The following is a 21,509-nucleotide window of genomic DNA, read 5'->3' as shown; positions in this document are numbered from 1 at the left end:
CAGCTCCGAGTCCTGCCTGCCCTCTCCTCTTTTCTCTGTAAGGCCCATGCAAAGGAACTGAGGAATCTCTGCTCTCCGGCTCTCACTGACAGTCAGTGCAAGTGCTGAAGCCACTGCTAACAAAATAATAATGAAAAAAAATCTATGAAGGCATCAGAGTCTCAACAGCAACATTTTTATTAGGCACAGTTCTGTTGTAGCGTTGAATCAGAGATCCAATTGCCCATGATTTATACATGTATTTTGTGGCCTTTGCCATGTCTAACAGAAGCAGTTTGCCATTTGCTTTCATCTCCCAAGCATTTTAAGTAGAACAGGGATTCCAGGGTCGATACACCTCAAGGACCAAACAGACTGTCCAAAAAATGTTCCAAGCATTTCCAGCCATTACCAAACATCTTCTGCAAGGCTTCAAAGTATCATATAGATACGTATGGAAGCAAAACCTTGATTTCACTTATTACCATTTTATTCAACATACAACTATAGTAAATCCTCAGAAAATAAAGACAGGACTTTTTTCCTACATAATTAACCAGCAACATTTTTTGTGTCTACACAGAAATCCAACAGCAAAAAGTGGAAGGAAAGAAACCAAGGTAAAGGGATTTAAACGGAGAGAAAGAGATGGAGGGGTTTTTTTGTTTGGGGTTTTTTTTGAGGCTGTGTCTGCCCAAGGGGTTATATACAGTCACTGCTTGCAGCTTTGACTTGTAATTACAACTTTAAACTAGCAAAAGAAATTCTTCCTCTGTTGTAGGACAGCCCAGTTTCATTATCAGTTCTCTTTCTTTCTTTTCAAAAATGTGTATTATATGTAAACTTCTTTTAAATAGTAATTATAAATTTAAATTATATAAATGAATAAAATTATTGATTTCACACAGACTGCACTGAATTAAGTGAAGCCTTACCAAGAAAAAGCACCCAAAACCTCAGCCTGCCAGAACAAATGTACTCCAGGGGCACTCATGGCTTCTGTCACTAATGGAACCCAGCAGTCCCGGCTCCTCCTTGTTCTCTGTGCTGGGTCCCTTCCCCATCTTCCAATTCATTCCAAAAAGAGCAGTGTAACTACCTTCTCACCAAGCCCCAAACAGTGCTCCTATTCATTTACTTCATGTATGCAAAGGAAAAACACAAAGCATGAAGCCACTGTAAATCAGGTAAGAATCTTTAGTTAACAAGAAGAATGCAAAGGCTCAGCCTTCCCACGTATCAGATTGCTACTAAATACAGTAAAATCCTTGTTGTTAATGTCAGGGTCTGTACACTGCACAGAGGAACATTCCTATTAACACCAGTTCAAAGAATGCATCACAAATCTGTGCTTTTTCCTGTTCCAGACTTTCATCCAGACCCAGTAAGGATGGGACATCCTTCCTTATTTACCCGTAAATCCTCCTTCTCAAACAACAGCTACAGAACATTCTAGAACAACAACAAAATATATCCAACTTTCCAATTTAAGTATTTAATAATTTTCACAGGTTATTAAAGAATTTCTATAGGCCCAAGCTTTTGTTGAGCTGAATGACTCCAACCTGGCTCACTAACGTGAACGAAGTGTTCCTGGTACATGCACAAAGGCAGCCGAGTCACCTCTGGAGAAGTGGGTGAAATCCAGTGAAATCCCCATTATTTCAGCTGCTCAGAAAATACTTCAGTAGAAGTCCAGTCTGAGGCTACAAACACCAGCACAAGGATTCAAAGATGATGATAAAGATTAAGAAAAGGGCAAGAATCCTATTTCTCCAGTGGAAGAGGATGGAAACAAGGGGGAAGCAGATTCCCGTTTCTTTTGCCCTCTTCCTCTCCATTTCTGGAAAACAGCAGTCAGTACTGGTCAGTGTTTCCTTGTCCTTGGGAGAACCAGGTTCACTCCTCCCCTTTGCACCCACTAATCTATTCCTTAAAAAAATCCCACAGGAGATATTCCAGTTGACAGATCAGCCTTACATTGTGTACACGTATAGGAAATCAAGCCTTTTAAAAGCACCTGAATCTAAACTCTAATATTTGGGTGTTTTAACAGTGCAGATTGTTCAAAGAATGTTGAACCTGTGGGATCTCACATCACAGTTGAGACACAGCAGAAAGTGTCATGGTAAATAAATGAACTCACTGATGGGGTGGTGAAAAGTACGATTTAAGGCAGGTGAGCCTTTGTGCAGCCAAATACTGAATCCCACCACAGAATCAGCTGAAGACGCACAGAATCCAACAAGTGGAAAAACTTGTGAAGAAATGAGTGCACATAAAAGAGGTTTTGCAAATTTAACCCTTTCATAGTGTGATAATGAGGTTTTTCAAAGTGCAATACAGCCCCATTTTACGATAATGTCCAAATTCTAAAATCAAAATGCATTCTCTCCCCACAGCGTCAATATTTTTCTGTGGCTTTTGGCCAAATCAATGAAAAGGGAAAATTCTAGAAGACAACAGGACAATTACTATAAAACAAGCCCCACCACAAACACTCAATCTCCTCCCCCAGAGGCTGTGGGGCTGAGCCCTCTCCCCCAGCAGGTCCTGGTGGGGCTGTGGGGCTGGACTGTCCCCAGCAGGTCCTGGCAGGGCAGGGTGGGCACTGCCCAGGGCTCCGGGCAGGGCAGAGCAGCCCCGGGCACTGTCTGTCTGTCCCATGGCTCAGGGCCCTGCCAGTTGGCATGCCTGGGCCAGGAAGCTGTCAGTTCCAATCAGGGCCCGGCCCTGCAGCCCTATTAAAGAAGTCTTGCTGGTTTAGGGGCGGCCACTGTTTCCAAAGCATGGGAAAAAAAAAAAAAAAAAAAGGAAAAAAAAGAAAAAAAAGGAAAAAAAAAAAAAGGAAAAAAAAGGGCTCTGCTTTCCTTAGATTTGAGCTGGCAACTTTCACTGACTGGAGTTTTCAAGGAGCTATGAATGAGCCTAACAAAGGAGTTCTGTGGCCAGTTTCTGGCTGAAATCCATGTCAACAGTTTTTAAGGTCACAGGTCACAGTAACTAACATTTATTCCCAGCAGACCCCGCTCTAAACACAAGCTGTAAGTAGTACAAATTTGGAATTTTTCTGTAATCCCTTGAGATATTCCTGATCCTTCCACATGTTTCTGCTCAATTAAAAACAATTCTCACTTTGCACCACAAGAGAGGCCCCTGCTCAGAAATCTTATTCTGTCCTAAGAATAAATGGACAAAGACTGCAATCAAAGGGAAGGAAAGGGGGGAGGAGAGGAACTCACAACAAATCACACCAAAAACCTCAAATAACTCCATACAGAATCACATTCAGTTAGTTACATTTTCTGCCATCTGTCACAAACTATTATGGATTCATTTCTTTTTATCTTAGAAAAAGAGTGGTGCAGAGCTCAGCTATTTTGGCCGAGAGGGATTTCCACACAAATGTTTCTGCATTTCACAACAAAAGAATGATTTCAGTTTGGGTACAAAACCTGAATATCCACCAAAACCATCAAATTCAGTAAAACTGAAACCAGAGTTGCACATGGGACCTTTGCAAACCAGTAACTTTGCCCAGGAAGTTTGCGAACCAAAGCAAAATTACAGAAACTTGGGTTTGCTTCCGTTTTCTTTTTAAATAAAAGACCAGAGCTCTTCACTAAATCCAGAACTATCTACACTGTTCTCCCTCAAAAGCCCATGTGAAATCTGATGCCAAATTAGAGTGAAACAATAAAAATTCAGCCTCTTTATGTATATCCATTAGGATTTATCCCATTGTATCTGAAATCCTGAAATCCTTAAATAAAGTCTCAGAAAGAAAAGATATTTGGGTGTGAAATTCCCAAATTAGAACGCAGAATTTGATGACTGGACATCAGCTCTTACTCTACCATAAAGAAAGCACACTTTAAGTTTTAATACCATATTGCATTGCAAAAGGTAGTCTGGAATTCCAATTTCCCTGGGAGATGTGGGTGTGTGCCACGAGAACCTCCGGGTCTGTCCCTCACCTGGGCTCACCCCAATCCCGGCGGGGTCTGTCCCTCACCTGGGCTCACCCCAATCCCGGTGGGGTCTGTCCCTCACCTGGGCTCACCCCAATCCCGGCGGGGTCTGTCCCTCACCTGGGCTCACCCCAATCCCGGCGGGGTCTGTCCCTCACCTGGGCTCACCCCAATCCCGGTGGGGTCTGTCCCTCACCTGGGCTCACCCCAATCCCGGTGGGGTCTCTCCCTCACCTGGGCTCACCCCAATCCCGGTGGGGTCTCTCCCTCACCTGGGCTCACCCCAATCCCAGTGGGGTCTGTCCCTCACCTGGGCTCACCCCAATCCCGGTGGGGTCTGTCCCTCACCTGGGCTCACCCCAATCCCGGTGGGGTCTCTCCCTCACCTGGGCTCACCCCAATCCCGGTGGGGTCTCTCCCTCACCTGGGCTCACCCCAATCCCAGTGGGGTCTGTCCCTCACCTGGGCTCACCCCAATCCCGGTGGGGTCTGTCCCTCACCTGGGCTCACCCCAATCCCGGTGGGGTCTCTCCCTCACCTGGGCTCACCCCAATCCCGGCGGGGTCTCTCCCTCACCTGGGCTCACCCCAATCCCGGTGGGGTCTGTCCCTCACCTGGGCTCACCCCAATCCCGGTGGGGTCTGTCCCTCACCTGGGCTCACCCCAATCCCGGCGGGGTCTGTCCCTCACCTGGGCTCACCCCAATCCCGGCGGGGTCTGTCCCTCACCTGGGCTCACCCCAATCCCGGCGGGGTCTGTCCCTCACCTGGGCTCACCCCAATCCCGGTGGGGTCTGTCCCTCACCTGGGCTCACCCCAATCCCGGCGGGGTCTGTCCCTCACCTGGGCTCACCCCAATCCCGGCGGGGTCTGTCCCTCACCTGGGCTCACCCCAATCCCGGCGGGGTCTGTCCCTCACCTGGGCCGTACCTGCGCCCCCCGCGCCCTCTGCTGGCGCCGCCGCCGCAGCGCAGCCGCTCAGGGTCACCGCAGCCGGGCCCCGCAGCTTCACCGCGAGCCACAAAATCGGGGCAGGGAAGAGGAACCCGAAGAAGAGAGGCAGGTTCGACACTGAACAGAGTAGCTCTACATTAAAGACATCCACAGAACACCCGGAAAAGCAGGTTTCAAAGTTACCAGAGAGTTCATCAATCTGTGTGAGCTACAACAGCAGGAAAAACACTATGGTAACTATCTAAAAAGCAGATTTCTAAATAGTATTGGTTAAAACAGTCAAAGCAGTTCCCTGCCAAATGGAATTGCCTCTCTGCTGGCCATAGGGTAACCCCACTGCTACTGAACTCCAAGAGGCGCCTTGCTGTGCTCTGCCTCCACAGGGAAAAGCCTCTGAGTCACTTCAAAGCTCGAGTCCAGACCCTGACCCTGACTTCTGGCCCTAGAGTACTGGGTCAGCTTCCAACTTTGCTTCCAGAATGCTGCAGAAATTTTTTAAAGCACTCTCTGAGAGAAAACAATTTCCTTTTTCTGCTGTTCTTCTTCAATAACTAAACACGTGATGATTTTCTACCTCCAAACCATTTTACCATGGCCAGACCTAGAAAATCCCTGATAAGCATGTGAATATCATCTCTAGTAATAAACACCATCACTTAGTTCTTATACTGTTGCTGAGCATAGCAAGGAATATTTGAAGCTTGCTGCCATCCAATCTGTAATTTAAAAACAATTAAACATTCTTTTCATCCCCATTTGGTTTTACTTATCGTTCTCACGTTCTTCAGCATGTTTTTCCCCATCCATTTACCATGCACCATCCTTTAGTACATAAAGGACACTGAGAAGATTCACATCAATAATGGGAGCTGCAGTCCTGGGAACAGAGGAAGTGATTTCACGTATTGCTGATTTACACTCTTTATTATCCTCTAAAACTTGCATAAACTTGCATTAATGATGACCTTTCTTTTTCTCATCAGTGCACAGGAGAAAGAAGCAACAGGAAGGAAGTGAAGAGTCCCAATTCATCCACTGTGGTTGGTTTTTTTTTTGGTTATGAGTTGAAGCAGAAGGCATTTAACTACAACAGAACTCCTCCATTTCTTCTTGGCACTCACTCAACATAAGGGAGCTGACAGCAAAGAACTCTTATCCAGGAGGGATCAAGAAGAGACCCAGACTATTCCTCATTCAGATTTTCTTTTTAAAACTGTGTTTCTCCTTTAATTTGACATTAATCAGGCAAAGTTACCTTCTGTAAGCAGACACTGTGCACATGAGACTCAGGGAATCAGCACCCGACTGTACAGGGGAGCAGCTCTGTGGGAAGAGCTGGGAAACACCTTCCTGCCTGCAGGATACAGTCCATGCTGCTGGACTTCCAGAGCTAATAATAGCTGAAGTGTCTGCCACAGAAAAGACAGAATGAAAGAAGACACTGAGCAAACACCTGTCACTTTGCCTCCCACTCAATTAATTAGGAATTTGGGTAGATTTCACAACAATTTTTCCAAATATTAAGCTCCCATTCCATGGCATTGCTGTGTGCAGCCCCCTGCAAGGAGAGGTGACCTTGTACTTTGCAATGTCCCCCCTGGAATGCTTCAGAGGGGGCACATTCAGTTAGACACACCCAGGGTCCCTCTCTGAGGTGCCCCCACAGAGGACAAAGACAAGTTCCCCTGTTCTCACCCTGGTTGTGTCCAGTGCAAAGCCAGCCAGGGATGGCCCTGACAGATGTCTCCAGCTGCTCACAGAGCAGTGTCCTCATTTGTGAGGCTTCAGCCCCAACTGTGCTGTCACCTCCCTGGCTGTCCCCAGTTACCTCTGGACTGGCTTTACCTGGGCTGGCTTTACTTGGGCCACTGCTCCTAAACTTCCAATTCCTCATGAACACACAGAAGGCAGAAAGTAGAAGACAGGCAATTCTTAAATTTGTTCAAAACAAGACAGACCAGATGCCACATGAAAATCTTCAGTCCATGGAAGTTCTTAATGGAACTGAAACATTGGTAGACATCAAAACTGATTTTACTGGCATCATTTCTTGCAGCAAATATAAAAAAAAATTCTGGACTGTATTCCAACATGGCTGTGGGAGGTTATCAAAAACTACTCTGATAGAGCCTCTTGGCCCATTTTCTGTGAAATGCATAGTTCCAGCTTCCACTGACAGTCTTTATTATGCCAAACTTCACAAAACCCTCAACAGGACAGAGGAAAGCTCACACATACAAACTTTGGGGCTGTGGAGAGCATCAGTGACATTTCTCAGTTACCAACAGATGCTTTGTTAATAAAACTTGCATATACAAATGTCCACAAAATGTCTTAACAAGATCAGTTGTGACAGCTAAAGATAACAGCTGCCATCATGCTATGTCATATCAAGTTACTGCAAATAGACTTTTTTTACCATGTTGTTAACTCCAGAACGTTGACTACAAACAAATACAGTTATCTACAGAGGAACTCCAAGTGCAAGGGATTTTGCACCACTTGTGCAGAAGAGCAGTGACTTTGAGGACCAGATAGGGAAATAATTCTGAACAGCTGGAAATGGTAATTGCAGTGTAACTGCAAAGTCAAACACTGCTCCTGCAGTCAGCCAGAAGCCAAACCACAGACCTACCTTAAGATACAGAAGCAGCTCTTGGCCCCTGAAGATAAGCGACAGAATCCAAACCTCTGCTTGCTGTCAATGTCTGTGAGCACAAACGTGAAGTTCTGCCCAACTTGGTTAACGGCATGGCTGGAAACAGAGCAAGAGAGAAAAATTACTGCTGAGCTAACTCTGTGTCAAGTATCACATGCAAGTCATTGAACCTATAACATTTCCTCTTTCAGCAGAGTTTTTTTGAGAAATTAACTAAAAAGTATTCACCCTCCAGAACCTTACATATGCTTGATGAGGGAGGAGTGGGGGGTTTGTGGGGGTTTTTTCCCATTTTTTAAGCGTGGGAGGATACTAAAAATGAGTTTATCTTTAAAAGAAAATGGTTCTGATTATCAACTAGCAACCAGCCCCATGTTCTCTCATATAACCCAAAATATTTCTAATTATAGGAAATTAAGACTTATTTCAGGTCATGTTCTAGGGCTTTTTTAGGTTTTCTGAGAACTGAGAAATCTGACTTGCATTGACGTGCAGCTTTACAAGGCACTCCTACCAACTGCAACAAATACCCTGGTAAATTCAAGGCCATTTAACTAGCAGTCACAGGCCTTAAAATATTCTCTTCTATGATGCCACATGCAAAAAACAATTTCTGTGGGAGAGTACACACTCAGTGCCTAGAGGAAACAAAGGAAAAACAGACTTGCAGAAATAAAAGTTGGATCCAGATGGGAAAGATGTCACTGTCCAGCTTAGAAAAAAGAATCCTTCAGTGGATTCCAAACAGGGAAGGAAAAACATGAAGTGATGAACAAAATTTAAAGCACTCCAGTAGCCTGAGAATTAGCCAGTGTAAGTACTATCGTTCTCCTGAAATCTAAATGTCAGCAGAGGAACCACTTCCATAAACCACACCGAGCTGCTGGGGATACCCAAAAATCCCTCACTGGTGGTGTGTTTTATCTGCAAAGCTTGGATGTAATGTTACTATGGTGATTTTAGCATGGTGTTTTAAAAGGGGATTATACGCTTAATTTTAACAAGGTTGAGAGCTGAGCGTGTGTGAGAAATAGCATTTGAGCTGACAATTAAAATTATGGAACAGGGGGAAAAACCATGTTTCATTAGCAGCAGAGAGAAGCTTGTTTATTAAACAACTCAGACAAGCTGGTGAGTTCCTCCAGAGCAAACCTAGAGAGTCCTGCATTTATGTGACCTGGAGAAACCAAACCTCACTGACAGGTCTTGCTCAAGTTTCAGTGCCAGTTCTTCACAGGAAGGATAAACTTTCCAACATAAAAAGTGCTCTTCCTAAGATTTTAGTATCAGCCCTTCGGATTCACGGCTCTGTTTTCAAATGTTCAGAAGGTCTAGTTAGAGCCTCACAGGATGGAAGCAGCATAAATCTCATCTCTAATGGGGCAGACAGAAGTTAGAGCCAGAGGAAAGGGGAGAGAGGAAGAGCAATTGCCATAAAATCCCCCCCCCAGCACCTACACCTGATTACCACAGTTCTGGCAGGGAGTTGGACCGAGGAGCAGCTCTGCACTCCTGCAGCTGGACAAGAGCCTCTGCCTCATAACACCACCACAACAGCAGAAAACTCCTGGTCCATTGCCTGAAGGAATGGCAAACCAGTCCTTGGGGTTTTGACCACTGGCCACAATACATATGAACAGAATCAATGTGAAAAGAATGGAGTGACTGCCACTGAGAGCCAGAACCTTCAGTGCCACCAACACGTGTTTTTACATCCAGAAGAGAAGGAGCACAAGCATCTTCTTCAGCTGCCACAGCCTTGACTTGAGGTGTGCTCTGCCTCCTGCAGCATGGGAAGTCCATTCTCCATTTGAAATTATTAAGTATGTTCTGGGTGACAATGTCTCCTTTATGTTCAAACTGGTTGGCTTGCAGTCTTTCAGTGACAGTCTGTGATACTCAGACAAACAAGTGGATCCAGAAATGGGAATCACTTTTCATTATGTTCTCATTTGCACCCCATATGGGTTTTCAGTGTTCTATCTTTCAAAATGTTATATTGCTGAGGAAAACCAAAAACAACAAAACAAACAAAACCCCTAGGTACAATAAATCTACACACAGAAAGCATAAACATTTCTAGTAGAAACAAATACATGAGAAAAATGTATGAGTATTTGCCTGCTTCCACCCCTTAGGAAATGAAAAGGATGAGCAGCAAAAAAGTGATTCCAAGTTCTAAAATGAGAAAAAGACTTGCAGCAGTTTAATCACAGTAAAGGCCGATTCCCTCAATCCAAACCATTCAGTGTCTCAGCTGATGAAGACAAGTCATTCTGACCGATTAAGTGATGCTCAGAGATGAGATGAGCACTGGTGTATCCTTCCAAAACTTCAATTCTTGTTCTTTTCATGAAACCATCAAAAATAACTCACAGTAAAAGCAAAACTAAAAAAGTTCCGGAGTTTCCTAAATTACATGAATTAAATATTCTCAGATCTCACCTCCACTTTATGATTTCCCCCCCTAAATTAGAAGTCACCTTAAGTAGCTGTCAAGTAAAGCATCAGCATTCCAGCAACATCAAAAGGCCTTTCAATATAAAGCATTTAATTAATTGTTCCACCCAAATTTTGGCAATTAAGAAATAAAATGTATAAGCAGACAAAGCTTTGATATTAATAGGTATATTTGACAATTCCTACCCAAGCATTTTCCATCCAAGCACTGCACAGAAGTAAAACAAAACGCCCTCACAGTGCTGCCACTGAACAACTCCAACTTTTGAAACTTCTTTTTGTTTCATGGTGCCCATAAAAACCCCAGGAAAAAGTGATTCTAAGACTATAATTTGCACTCAGGTGCTTTAAGTCCCAGTCACACAGACAGAACACTATGAATGGTATGGCTTTTATTTTCTACAGCGGTTTTATTGACAAGCTTATTTTCTTGTAAAGTTTGAAAAGCTAACAATACCTGTCCACATAGAAGGGGAAACAAAACTTGGTCAGAGTCTGTAGAACTTCCTGTAGAGAGAGAAGGAAAAAAAAGAGATAATTTATACATCTATGGGGACCAATAAATCTAATATTAACCACATCACACAATTTCACAACTTTGCCCTGAAGAAATAAGAGACAGATGAAGAAATATGGGCTTTATCAATTACATGGAAAGAGTACCAGGCAGTCAATCATGTGAAATAATAAACATGATCAAACTTCATTAAAAATGAAAAATTAATCAAGATTCACACATGGACAGGCAGCAGGAGCCATCCAGCAATTCTCCAAAGAGGAGGAGGAGGTTGGGTTGTTGAGTGTTAACACCTCTCTGGGGACAATCCCTACCCTGACCATATGGATCGGAGTGAATAACACCAAACCACATGGGCCTGGCCTGGCAGGACCACTTCTGCTGGCACAGCTTTTGACTGTTACCTAGGAACAGAGGTCTGGGGGATTAGAGAATACTTCCTAACATCAGCAAGATAAATAACAAAAGATGAAGCCAATAGGTCTCATAGCAGGAATGTTTAATGTTGCCTACTGCTATTAGAAAGGAAATCTGAGTGTTAAAAGACTGACTAAAATAATGTGTATTAAAATGAATACAGACTGTTTAACCTACAAACCATTTTCTAAAAGTTGCAAAACAGCACCACAAACAGAAAAGCATTTAAGTGCGAGAGCAAAGAAAAGGGTGAATATGAAAAGTGAGAACATGATCAGCAGATAATAATTTTCAACTTTACAACATTAAACAAATACAGTCACTAAAGAGGCAAAACCAGAAACATGTTAGTCCTAAAACCGTTGTGTTCATAGACAAAAGTAAACCATTAGATTTTCAAAATTTGAATTCTGTAACCCACAACCCACCATAAAGGTTTCTCAGTTTGCAGATCTTTCCTACAGCTAATTCATCGCTCATTCTCCTTCACACTTCAATATTTCAGGTCCTGAAGTGTAAATTCTACTTCTGCTTTCAGAACCCGGAACAAATAACAAACCCTCTGATAAATTCAACACTTTTCTGACCAATAGCAATAAATTATCATCAATAACTAAATAGATGCTTCTCGCTTCATTTATTTCTAAGCCAAATGCCATCATTCCCAAATAAACTCCATCAATCTAATAACCTCTCCAGTGAAGCACAAAACATATTGACTCCCTTGCAGGAACATGTTCCTCCTGCATAATTCAAACAAGCACAGCCCATCCTGAGCCGTGGTTTCAGGCTCAACTGCTCACATTCTTCTTTGGAGGTTTCTTGACAACTAAAACGTGGCAAGTTCTGAGGATTTCAGGCAAAAACAGATATGGAAACTTTGACTTCTTGACAGTTTATTGATAGATTATTTAACAACCTCCTGTTTTTAAAGAACAAGAAAGGATCTATTGAAGAATGCCATGTAGAGCCAAGATGTCTCCTCCTTTGAACTGCAGCAGGAAACTTGGAAAGGAGCTATGTAGATTGCAGAGTCAACTGTAGAAATCTCTATTTTGATACAAAATAATGCCTTGATAGTAAAGGTCTCATTAATATGATCAGGTTCCCCCTGGTGCAGAATCTCACTGATTTTCACAAGTTGAACAACTCCAATTGCTCAGGCACAAAAACTGCATCTTGACAAATTTTAACTATTACACAGTTGTCCTTTGCCACAACTGAAATCTTACAGTGCAAAATGTCAACAAACAAACAAACAAAAAACCTACAAAATAATTCTAAAATTATGAAATTATAATTGCAGGAGAGCAAAGCACCTGTATCTTTTTTGGCCTTATCAATACATATTGTCCTCAAAATAATGACTGTTTACCTATCGTTTCAGAAACAAAACCATATAGATACATAAAATTCTGAAATAAAAAGAAGATAAAGCCATCAGTCCCCTCAAAAAGGCAGATTACATTCTCTCTATTATTTTGATGACTTGAATAATTCCTGTAACTGCAAGTAAAACCATTCACATAATAAAACATTCAGCATCTCATCAGCATTGTGTCACTGGAGAAGTGCATTACTCAGAACTTACTCTGTACTTGTTCCTTGATATTTACAGCTTCCAAAACACAGCAAACGAAGTTTTCACTTAAACAGGCCATACATTTGCTCTATACTGCTCTACATTGCCTTCTCCTTTAAAGAAAGACTTTACAGTGATATTATTATCTGGCTTTTGCAATGTCATTGGATGTAATTTGCCATTCATTATACACCGATTCTTATCTGGCTCCATTCACAACCAAAAAAATTGAGACTAGCACAGGTTAACTGCAGACTTATTTTTCAAAGCTAACTATTAAAAGAATGTAAATAACATACGTAGAATTAGTTCTTAATTAGCAAAACTGTTGATCTTTTGCATGCAAGAAGAACAATTACTGGAGAATATTCAATTTTTGCTCAAGTTGCAAGCTCATTACTCTAAATATAATGCTGCTTTTTAAAAAATTCTTTAAATATTCCTCAGTTTGAAAGATAAGCAATACCTGCATCATTCATATACAGTGTCCTACCCCAACTTCTTTAGGTGGGTTATTACTTACGACCTAGAAAAATCTTCATTTCTTTATGATTTCAGACAAAAACCGTAACAAAACAAAACCTAGAATTGCTCCATGTCGACATCTCACACTCTTTTTTTTTTTTTTTTTTTAACCAACATGAAGCACAGAGGAAGTATCAACAGTCTGTTTTCTTGTTTTATTCCCTTATGCCTATTTTCATAAAGAAAAACCTACATACATGCCTGTAAAGCAAAGCCCCCTAAAAAGACGACCAGAACCCCCCCAGCAATCCAGGACAGGCAGCTGATCAACATAAATTACCCGGGAGCTGCTGCTGGGGTCTCCAGGGGATCACACACCAGTTTTCTGGATCAATCCCCAAGTTTATATTTTCACAAATCTTTTTACATGCAGTTTGATTTTTAACATTTTAATGAGCAAAAAGTGCATCTCCAGCAGCCAGTCACCAGAGCTAAAGTGCAGGGCATGAACCGTGTCCCAGGGGATCCAGCGCAGCCGTAGCACCAGGGGCTGGAGCACAGGCACCACCTGGCTCCCCGTCCCAAGGTTCCAACTCTTTTCATAATCAAAACACTGCTGACATTATAAACCCCACATGGGCTTTCTAAAATCCTTCCCAATCAATAAAGCCAGTACATAACTTATCGGAGACAACACAGAGCTCATTGATTAAGTTTGGTTTCAGTAGCAAAGTTTTCAAAATAAATGAGGCAGGAACACTGCACTCAGCCCTTTTGTGTCACAACCACCTCTGAAGGTGAGGCAGGCTCTGCAAGGCCTTCCTACACACACAGGACAGACTTGGAAAGCCAGGCTGGGAAATACACACAATACACACCGGGCTCGTGTCCCAAATCATCTCTCTGTAGCAACCAAACAGTAAAGACAGCTCAACAATGCTGAAAAAATGTGCACATTCACTTGTGAATTTAATATACAAGCTGCAGCTGAAGTCTTTTTTTATTTTTAAACTCTTCACCGTATGCTCCCACTTCCAAATCAACAGAACAACTTGAGATTCTCTTAAATACAGTGTGTTGCTTCACTTCTCCTGCTCAAATGAACATCACTAACAAATATCCCACGGGCGGCTGCAATTAAATAAAACTGCACTGATAAATGATGTGCAAATGGCTGGGCTAGAGAAGGGGCTGCTGCGAAGTATCTGCTCTTAGAAAGATTCACAAGACAACAGAGATGCAAAGGGGAACAAGAAGTGAAGGGAGAATTTGGACAGAAAATAAATTAAAATACAGGGAGATCCGTTAAAAATGAGTGAATAAGGTGTGATACCCAAACAGGAATGTGAGTCAGAGCAGGGAAACAACACACCACACAAACCAACAGGTTGGGAACCTGTAATGGAAAACCTGAGGAAAATCTGGATGAAATTCGAAAGACCACCCAGAGCAGAGACTGGACCTTTAGCTGTGGATCCTGGAGGGGAGGGGGAAAGGAAGGAACCCCAAAACTCCACAAATATGTTTTACAAGAGAACAGAGCATGGCCAGTGAGAGGAGTTTTCCATGGAGAGAAGAGATGACTCCATGATGAAAAAGGTGGATGCTGTTTTATTTCCTTGCCCTTACACCAGAGGCAAAGTACAGCTGAGGCTGCTGCCAGTAAAAACGTTACACAGAGGGTGGGAATACAAACACCTTTCATCTTATCCAGCTTGAAAGGTCATCTGAACCCAGCAAACCAGCATGAAACGCTCCCTCTGCCATGGAGGGACACCAAGAGACTTCCAAGAACATCAACAGACTGAGGAAGGATGGAGGAGAAACTGGAGAACAAGGAGGGCCCACAAGAGAAATGCACCCAGCCTGATGGGCACAGGGGATGTGAGCACAGGGAACAGGATGCCCACTTGACCAGTGAGCAACTACAGATGACTTTATGCTCCTTAGAAGCAACATCAAATTTAAACACTGCAGAAATGTTAATACAGCACTAAAAAGTGCTAAGACATTAACTGAAGCAAAATATTATCCAATTAAATTTGGATTGTACATTAATCTCTCCTATACCCAGAGAATTGTAAACAGCTCTTATATTTAATTCATCTATTTGAATAATTTTAAGCTAACAATTAATTAAATGATCCACTGCAAGGGAACAACAGATTTAAGAATTAAAAAAAGTTGTCAGTCCACCCAAATAACCAACTTAAGCCTGATAACAATTCTGTTTAAAGCCCAAAGGAACAGAACCATCCAGAACACCATCAATTCTGTTGGCTGTGCAGGGTTGGTCACAGACATTCTCCTAGCAAAGGGAACAGCTTTCTGCACACTAATAAACACCTCAGGAACAATTTGGTAACTTTAAACATTTCACAAAGCTACTACTCAAACTTTTACTTATAGAATAAAAATGTAAGAAAGTAATGCCAGCACAGAAAATTCAACCCCTAAACAGACCACAGCTCTGAATGACAAACAGGGATCATTCATCTCGTGTTCTGAGAACTTAAATCTGAATTTGCATTTCTTATTAGTGCCAGTTTATATTATTTCACATCAAATTTCCCTGAAGTTATGATTACAGAGCATTCTCATCAATTAACAAATGGTGCAATTTGTAGTTAAAAATCAAGAGAAGCGTTTCAATGCCAGTAGCTTATAAAAATGAATTCCCAAATTCCAAAGTGAGGACCCTGCACTGGGGCCAGCATCACACAGCCACAACAAAACACTGAGATTGAGCAACATGACAAAGCAGAGAAAGCAAACAACAAACTTAAACTCAAAATTTCTCTGAGTTCTAAAGATTTTTCTAGTTTTTAGAAAACTGATACAACAGAGATTCTTTTAAAAATACCATTGCTAGTTTAAAATAGTTATGTCAAATTTCATATTGCGTTGATTTTGCAGTAAAATCTTTTTACGCCTTACAGCAGTACTGAGCATTACTAAATTTTGTAACGTACAAAATAATTTAAGAAATAATTTTAATCTGTTCTTTAAAAGAATGTTCTATGCCCAAAAAAAATCTGGACATAATAGAATTACTTTAAATTGCCTGAATTTAGTTTTATCTCTACTTTTCTATTTCTACTGGTATTCCAATACAACTTTATAGCACTAGATTATCCATTTGCTGCGTGTTCCAGAAATCCATCAGCTCTTTCTGAGAAATTCTAAAGCTTGAATTAGGGGAGGGTTCTATTACCCAAGTCACCTCTCCCTGCCTGAGGGTCAGCAGGGGAACAGGGCCATACAAAATAATATCATTTCATTGAAGGTAACTGATTGTTCTCAGGAAAAGGTTGTTTTAAACAAACAAACAAACAACTCCCAACACAGATATCCACAATCCTGGAAACAGGAAGAGCAGGAGATAAATAACATTTCCTAAGCATATTGAGGTCTGCTAGTATTTAAATATTTTAAACGTACAAAATACGTGCACAGATGGGCAACTTTTCTCCTTGCATTACTAAAAACATATTTCAAGATAAAGCTCAAAATCCCTGAATTTTTTAAACCTAATTGTGACTCTGTTTCTTAGAATTCACACCCCAAGGCCAAAGCTTTCCTGCCACCAGTCCTTCAAATCTGATTTGGACATTACACGGGAGGAGGCTCCAAGCCTCCCTGAGGTCTCACTCCTTTTACAACACACGCAAAAACAGGAGATAATGGGCCTATGCTGAATTCCGGGCTCTGCTCAGCTCCTCCTGGGACACAGGCCTAGCAGATGTGATAAAAACTGTGTCAGAGAAGTAGCTCTAGTTTTTGCCTTAATGACAACTTCAACCTCTCAACTCATAGAACAAAAGAACAGGAACGACTATTACTTTTCTCCAGTAGAAAAAAATCTGAAAGTAAAGCTGAACTAAATATTTAAGCAGTTTTTCAACAAATGTCTTCAAAACCCCTTCAGTAAAAGCAGAGATTTAGTTTTATTGTAGATTTTAGCTACAAAATAGATTTTAGCTACAAAAATCTACAGCTACTGTTGTACTGTTGAGTAATTGTTCCAATCTTAAATCACAAAGAATTGAAAAATTATACAATCAGGTATAAAAAAAAAATCAGATCCAATTATGTGCATAAACAGTGATCAGTTGGTAAAGGTAAGAAGTGTCAATGTCAGAGAGCTGGAACACTGATTCAATTAAATGTATTTTAAACATTTAGTGACTAAAACCTAGGAGTATTTTCACTTGCAGATTTAGCAGAAATTAGGTAAGAACTATTAGCTGTGAAAAGATAATCACATCCTGCTCAGCCTGTAAGTCAGTTGCACAGGTACACTGCACCAAACCCAAAGCTTTAAATCTATCCTTCAGTTAGCATTTGTTAAATATTATAATTCTGGCTTAAGATGAGTGGCCCTTTCAGCCGTCGTCTCCATCGCTCTATTCAGCTCCGAGCACATACCCACTTAATCAGCAATCATTGTTCTCTGAGGCAGGACTTTGTTGTCAAGACAAGCACTGAAACCTTTAAAATATTTCAGAACTGGCATAAGAAAAAAGTGATCTTTGTCAAACAAGGACAAATGTATGCAAATCTTTTATAAACATTCACAAACATTTATTTAGCTTTTGAAATGTTGGCCTCATTTGAGAGCATGAAAATGAGGGGGAAGTAGGAAGATGCAAAGGACAGCTTAGAGGCTGGCACACTACATAAATATTCAGAAGGAAGATTATAGGATTCATGTTAGGCTGTCTTAGGTTTCTCCAAAGTCCACATAGAATACTGAAGAACAAAACTAACGAGAAGTAGAGCAGATGTTAGACAATGCACCAGCCCTCTTTTCCACACTCACTTGGCTATACTTCGATGCTTTCATTTTTTCTTTCAATATGGTCAGGTCATTCAAGGATTCTCCTATAGACTCTGTATTGTGGCTACAGCGCTATAAGCTGGACCTCTGTCAGCTTTCCAAAAGTTCCTGATGAAAAGGCATTATGCAAATTGTACCTCTCTTACTCTCTTTTCAGGAAAAAAAGCCTCCAGTATGCAGTCATCAGAGTATTGGAAGTCCCAGCCTTCATTTCTGTATGGCTGTGTTTGCCTTAGGGCCATGCTGCTTGTTTTGACAGTGGATCCCCCCAGATAGTTGGGATTAGTCGAGCTTGTTTAGATAAACTTGAAATCAAGGCCTTCTCTAGGTAGACAGCTAGATGTAGCTACTGAGTTTCCAGCTGCCTTCTGCTTTCATCCCAAAACAACTGCAGATTCACAGCAGAGATCACAGCCACAGGCTATGTCACATACATAAGTACAAAATTAAAGGCTGCTAAAAGAAGCCTTTGTAAGTCTTAGTGCTAAAATAAGGAATCTGTACTGCATAGTTTAAACAAATTATTGAAGAAGCACCAATAAAGGTCTGCAGCGGAGAGTTAACAAGACGTGCACAGAAGAAATGCTCTGCTTACATAACTGGGCAGGATCAGGCTTTGCTAATCACCACTGCCCCATCCACTGTGCAGCCTCCCCAAAACACAGGCAAGGAAATACTCGAAAGCAGTGTCTGCTACAGCACCTGAAAAGGAACTCTGTTCATCAAATACAAACTTTATGATTACAGGAGACTATTATGACTATTATTCCGATTAGATTTTCAGTCACATACACAACCAGAGCTGATCTTTGCTATAATCAGATAATGCAAACCACAGGACTTCATTCACACAAATATAATATGTTAAAAGAGAAGGGCCAGAGCCCCAAACCAAAATTAAAACCTCAAATGAAATCCCATCCATGTGACTGTTACACTTCTATAAATCTGCACTGTAGCTCAGCCCCAACAGGAGATTCATTCTTCATGAGGTAGGAAAAACCCCAGAAACAGTTTCGACTTTTTTAAAGATTGTAATGTCTTCTAGCTGGGTGCAAATTCTCATATACACTTATGCCACATCCAGGCACAACAGATGGGAAACTGAATTAAAGGAAAAATTAATCCCTAGGATGTTATAAACAACCAACCAGAAAAAAAAAAAAGAAAAAAGAAAAAAAAAAACCAAAACAAAGAAAGAAACAAACAACTTAGTTCAACAAATAGTAAATAGCATTAAAAATCAACTCCCATCTCTCACTCAAGAGAAAGGATGTGCAGAAACTTGCAATGTTGGAACACTTTAAAGCCAAGAGCAGAATTTTGTGTTTAAGAGGACAAGGTTAGGATTGGTCACCAGCCTCTGCCTCTGTGCCCAGGAGGTCTCTGGAATCACATTTCTGCCATTTCCATATTACAGAAATTCTACCATCTCTCACTGCAAAATTAAGTAATTTCACTGAAAAGCTCTTTTATGAAAATTCAAAGCATTAAAAACAGAGAGATTAACATTAGACTTCAATTTCTTCCTGCACTGGTTACCAAAGAGAATCCTGAATTCCCTTTGTCATTCCATACCACAAATCCCCCATCAGTGACACCCTCAGCAGGAATAAGCTACAGACTGGGAATCCAAACCAGCAACTGTGCAAACACCTAATTCCTGGCAAGTACTGAGGAAACCAGTTCCATCACTGCCAGTGGACTCAGAAGAAATCGGAACAACACTTCGAGAATTGTTACCTGAAAATGAAATCTGACTGCTGATGACACAGCTCTCACGGTGTTATCAAATACCAGCAGCTGGTACAATCACTGGATTTGCCTTCTCACAGGTGTCCAATTGCTGTGCCCAAGATGCTCCTCTCTGCTGAGGAACGTTCAAAGCTGCCACTAATAAGCTATTTAACACCTACCTCACCCAGGTAATATCTGCCTGTTGCAGTGAGGAAGTGCAACAAAACTAAACAAGCATCCCAAAGGGGGCAACAGCTGACCAACTTTGAAACTTCCCAAGGCCCTGTTTCTCAGGCTCTATTCCCATCGCACCTGTTTGAGAATTCCCTAAAGAACGAGATTGAATGATGAGTATGACGAGGACACTCCTGCCCACAGGGCAAGAAGAACTTTTATAACATACTCTTCAGAGATGAGATGGAGTCAGTGATCACCTCAGACAACTGAAGGTTACAAGAGGATAAAGCTTTTCACATTTATCAGCATTTCTACAACTTTCAGATTTTCAAATGTGAGAATATCCTAGAGAGGATTGTGGTCAAAAACCCGAGAGCTACAAAAACATTTCTTAGCCCTGGAAAGTGGTTTTTACTAGAAGAAAGGAGAGCTGATATGACCAAAGATGGCCAAAATCAGAATCTGAAGTTTTCCAAGTGAAAAGCAAAGAACTTTGGACTTCCCTGCTAACTTAACACAGGGTAATTTCCAGCTTGTCCCTATAACGTGCCAGCAGTTCCATGCTGCTGTCCAGACACGCATGACAGTTTGAGTTTGTGAATACCAATGAGTGTCATCTATCAATCACCACCAAATCCTCCTTTGCAAGGGACAGCACTTCCCAATATTGCTGTCCATGCAAACACCACCACCAGTCAGAGCACAGAAGAGCTTTACGTGCAGGGAGATGAACTGGCTGTACTTTAACATGCCCAAACCCCCATTGGCAGGACCTTGAATGTTATTTCATATTCTTCTTAAACAAAACAAAGATGCTTCCTACATATTACAAGTCTCTAAACAATAATTTTGAAATAGTTTATGAATTGATCAATAGCACCTGCATAAAACTGAATGGTTCAGGAGCCTGGTACAAGACAATCTCCAAAACTACTTTGCTACTGACTGGCTCAACGAGCCCAAGTAGAATAATGCTGCTGAAGTATGTCCCATTTTAAAGAAACCCAGCTTTACTTGCAGTGGATATTTTATACCTTTATCAATAAATTTAAACAAAAGTGATAATGATTACTCACTCTAGGCCTGATCCCACAACCTCTACTCACATGAGCAGTCCCACAGGATTTTAATATGACCACCTCAATGAATAAGAGTTGGCAGGACAGGTTTTAAATTATTCATATATTCACAGATTTTTAAGACCAGAAGGGACCATTATGATCATCTAGTCTGACCTCTTGTATAACAAAGGCCATACGGTTGTAGCCAGTAATACTTGCACTCACTGAACCATCTGCGGTGAAATCAAATTGTGTTTAGCAAACTTCCAGTATCGATTCGAATTTTACATGAAAGAGAACTGAAATTGTTTAAAAAGTGGCTTGGACACATATCCTCACAACTGAACCCAATTACTCCTCTGTTTCTATTCAGAATTCTTCTGACTTCTGGACACACTGGCTTTTGACACAGTTTTCAGACTCCAGAGTCCAACACTACCTCAGGTACTCTCAGGCCAAAACCAAGCAACCTCCTGAGCTCCTTCAAAACATTAATTGCCAGTTAATTACTATTTGCTTTCTGCACTTCTACCACTCCTTCCCTGCACCATGACTTCTGAGACACAGGTATCATAAGTGAAAAGACATTCAATTAATACTATCAATAATGCACAAACAGGAACACCAACATTTCCACCTCAGCTCTTTCCCAGACAGGATCATGTGCAGCAGCTATTTCAACCACCAGCTT

At 41.5% G+C, this 21,509-nt stretch overlaps 1 protein-coding gene across 4 annotated transcripts in view; it reads right to left on the bottom strand.

Annotated features, from left to right (window-relative positions):
• Positions 1–21,509, bottom strand: part of DENND1A (DENN domain containing 1A) — a 159,974-nt gene that overhangs the window by 102,414 nt on the left and 36,051 nt on the right. For all 4 annotated transcript variants that reach the window (XM_082295358.1, XM_082295360.1, XM_082295359.1 and 1 more), the window contains exons 4-5: positions 10,480–10,529; positions 7,539–7,658 (exon numbers count right to left, since the gene is read on the bottom strand). In XM_082295358.1, coding sequence (XP_082151484.1) covers positions 7,539–7,658; positions 10,480–10,529 — 170 coding nt within the window. The remainder of the gene's footprint in view (positions 1–7,538; positions 7,659–10,479; positions 10,530–21,509) is intronic.

This window comes from Coloeus monedula (genome assembly GCF_965178545.1).
Source record: "Coloeus monedula genome assembly, chromosome: 21".
NCBI lineage: Eukaryota > Metazoa > Chordata > Aves > Passeriformes > Corvidae > Coloeus > Coloeus monedula.
Note: the sequence above shows the minus strand (reverse complement) of the source record. Positions and strands in the feature narration are given on the sequence as shown.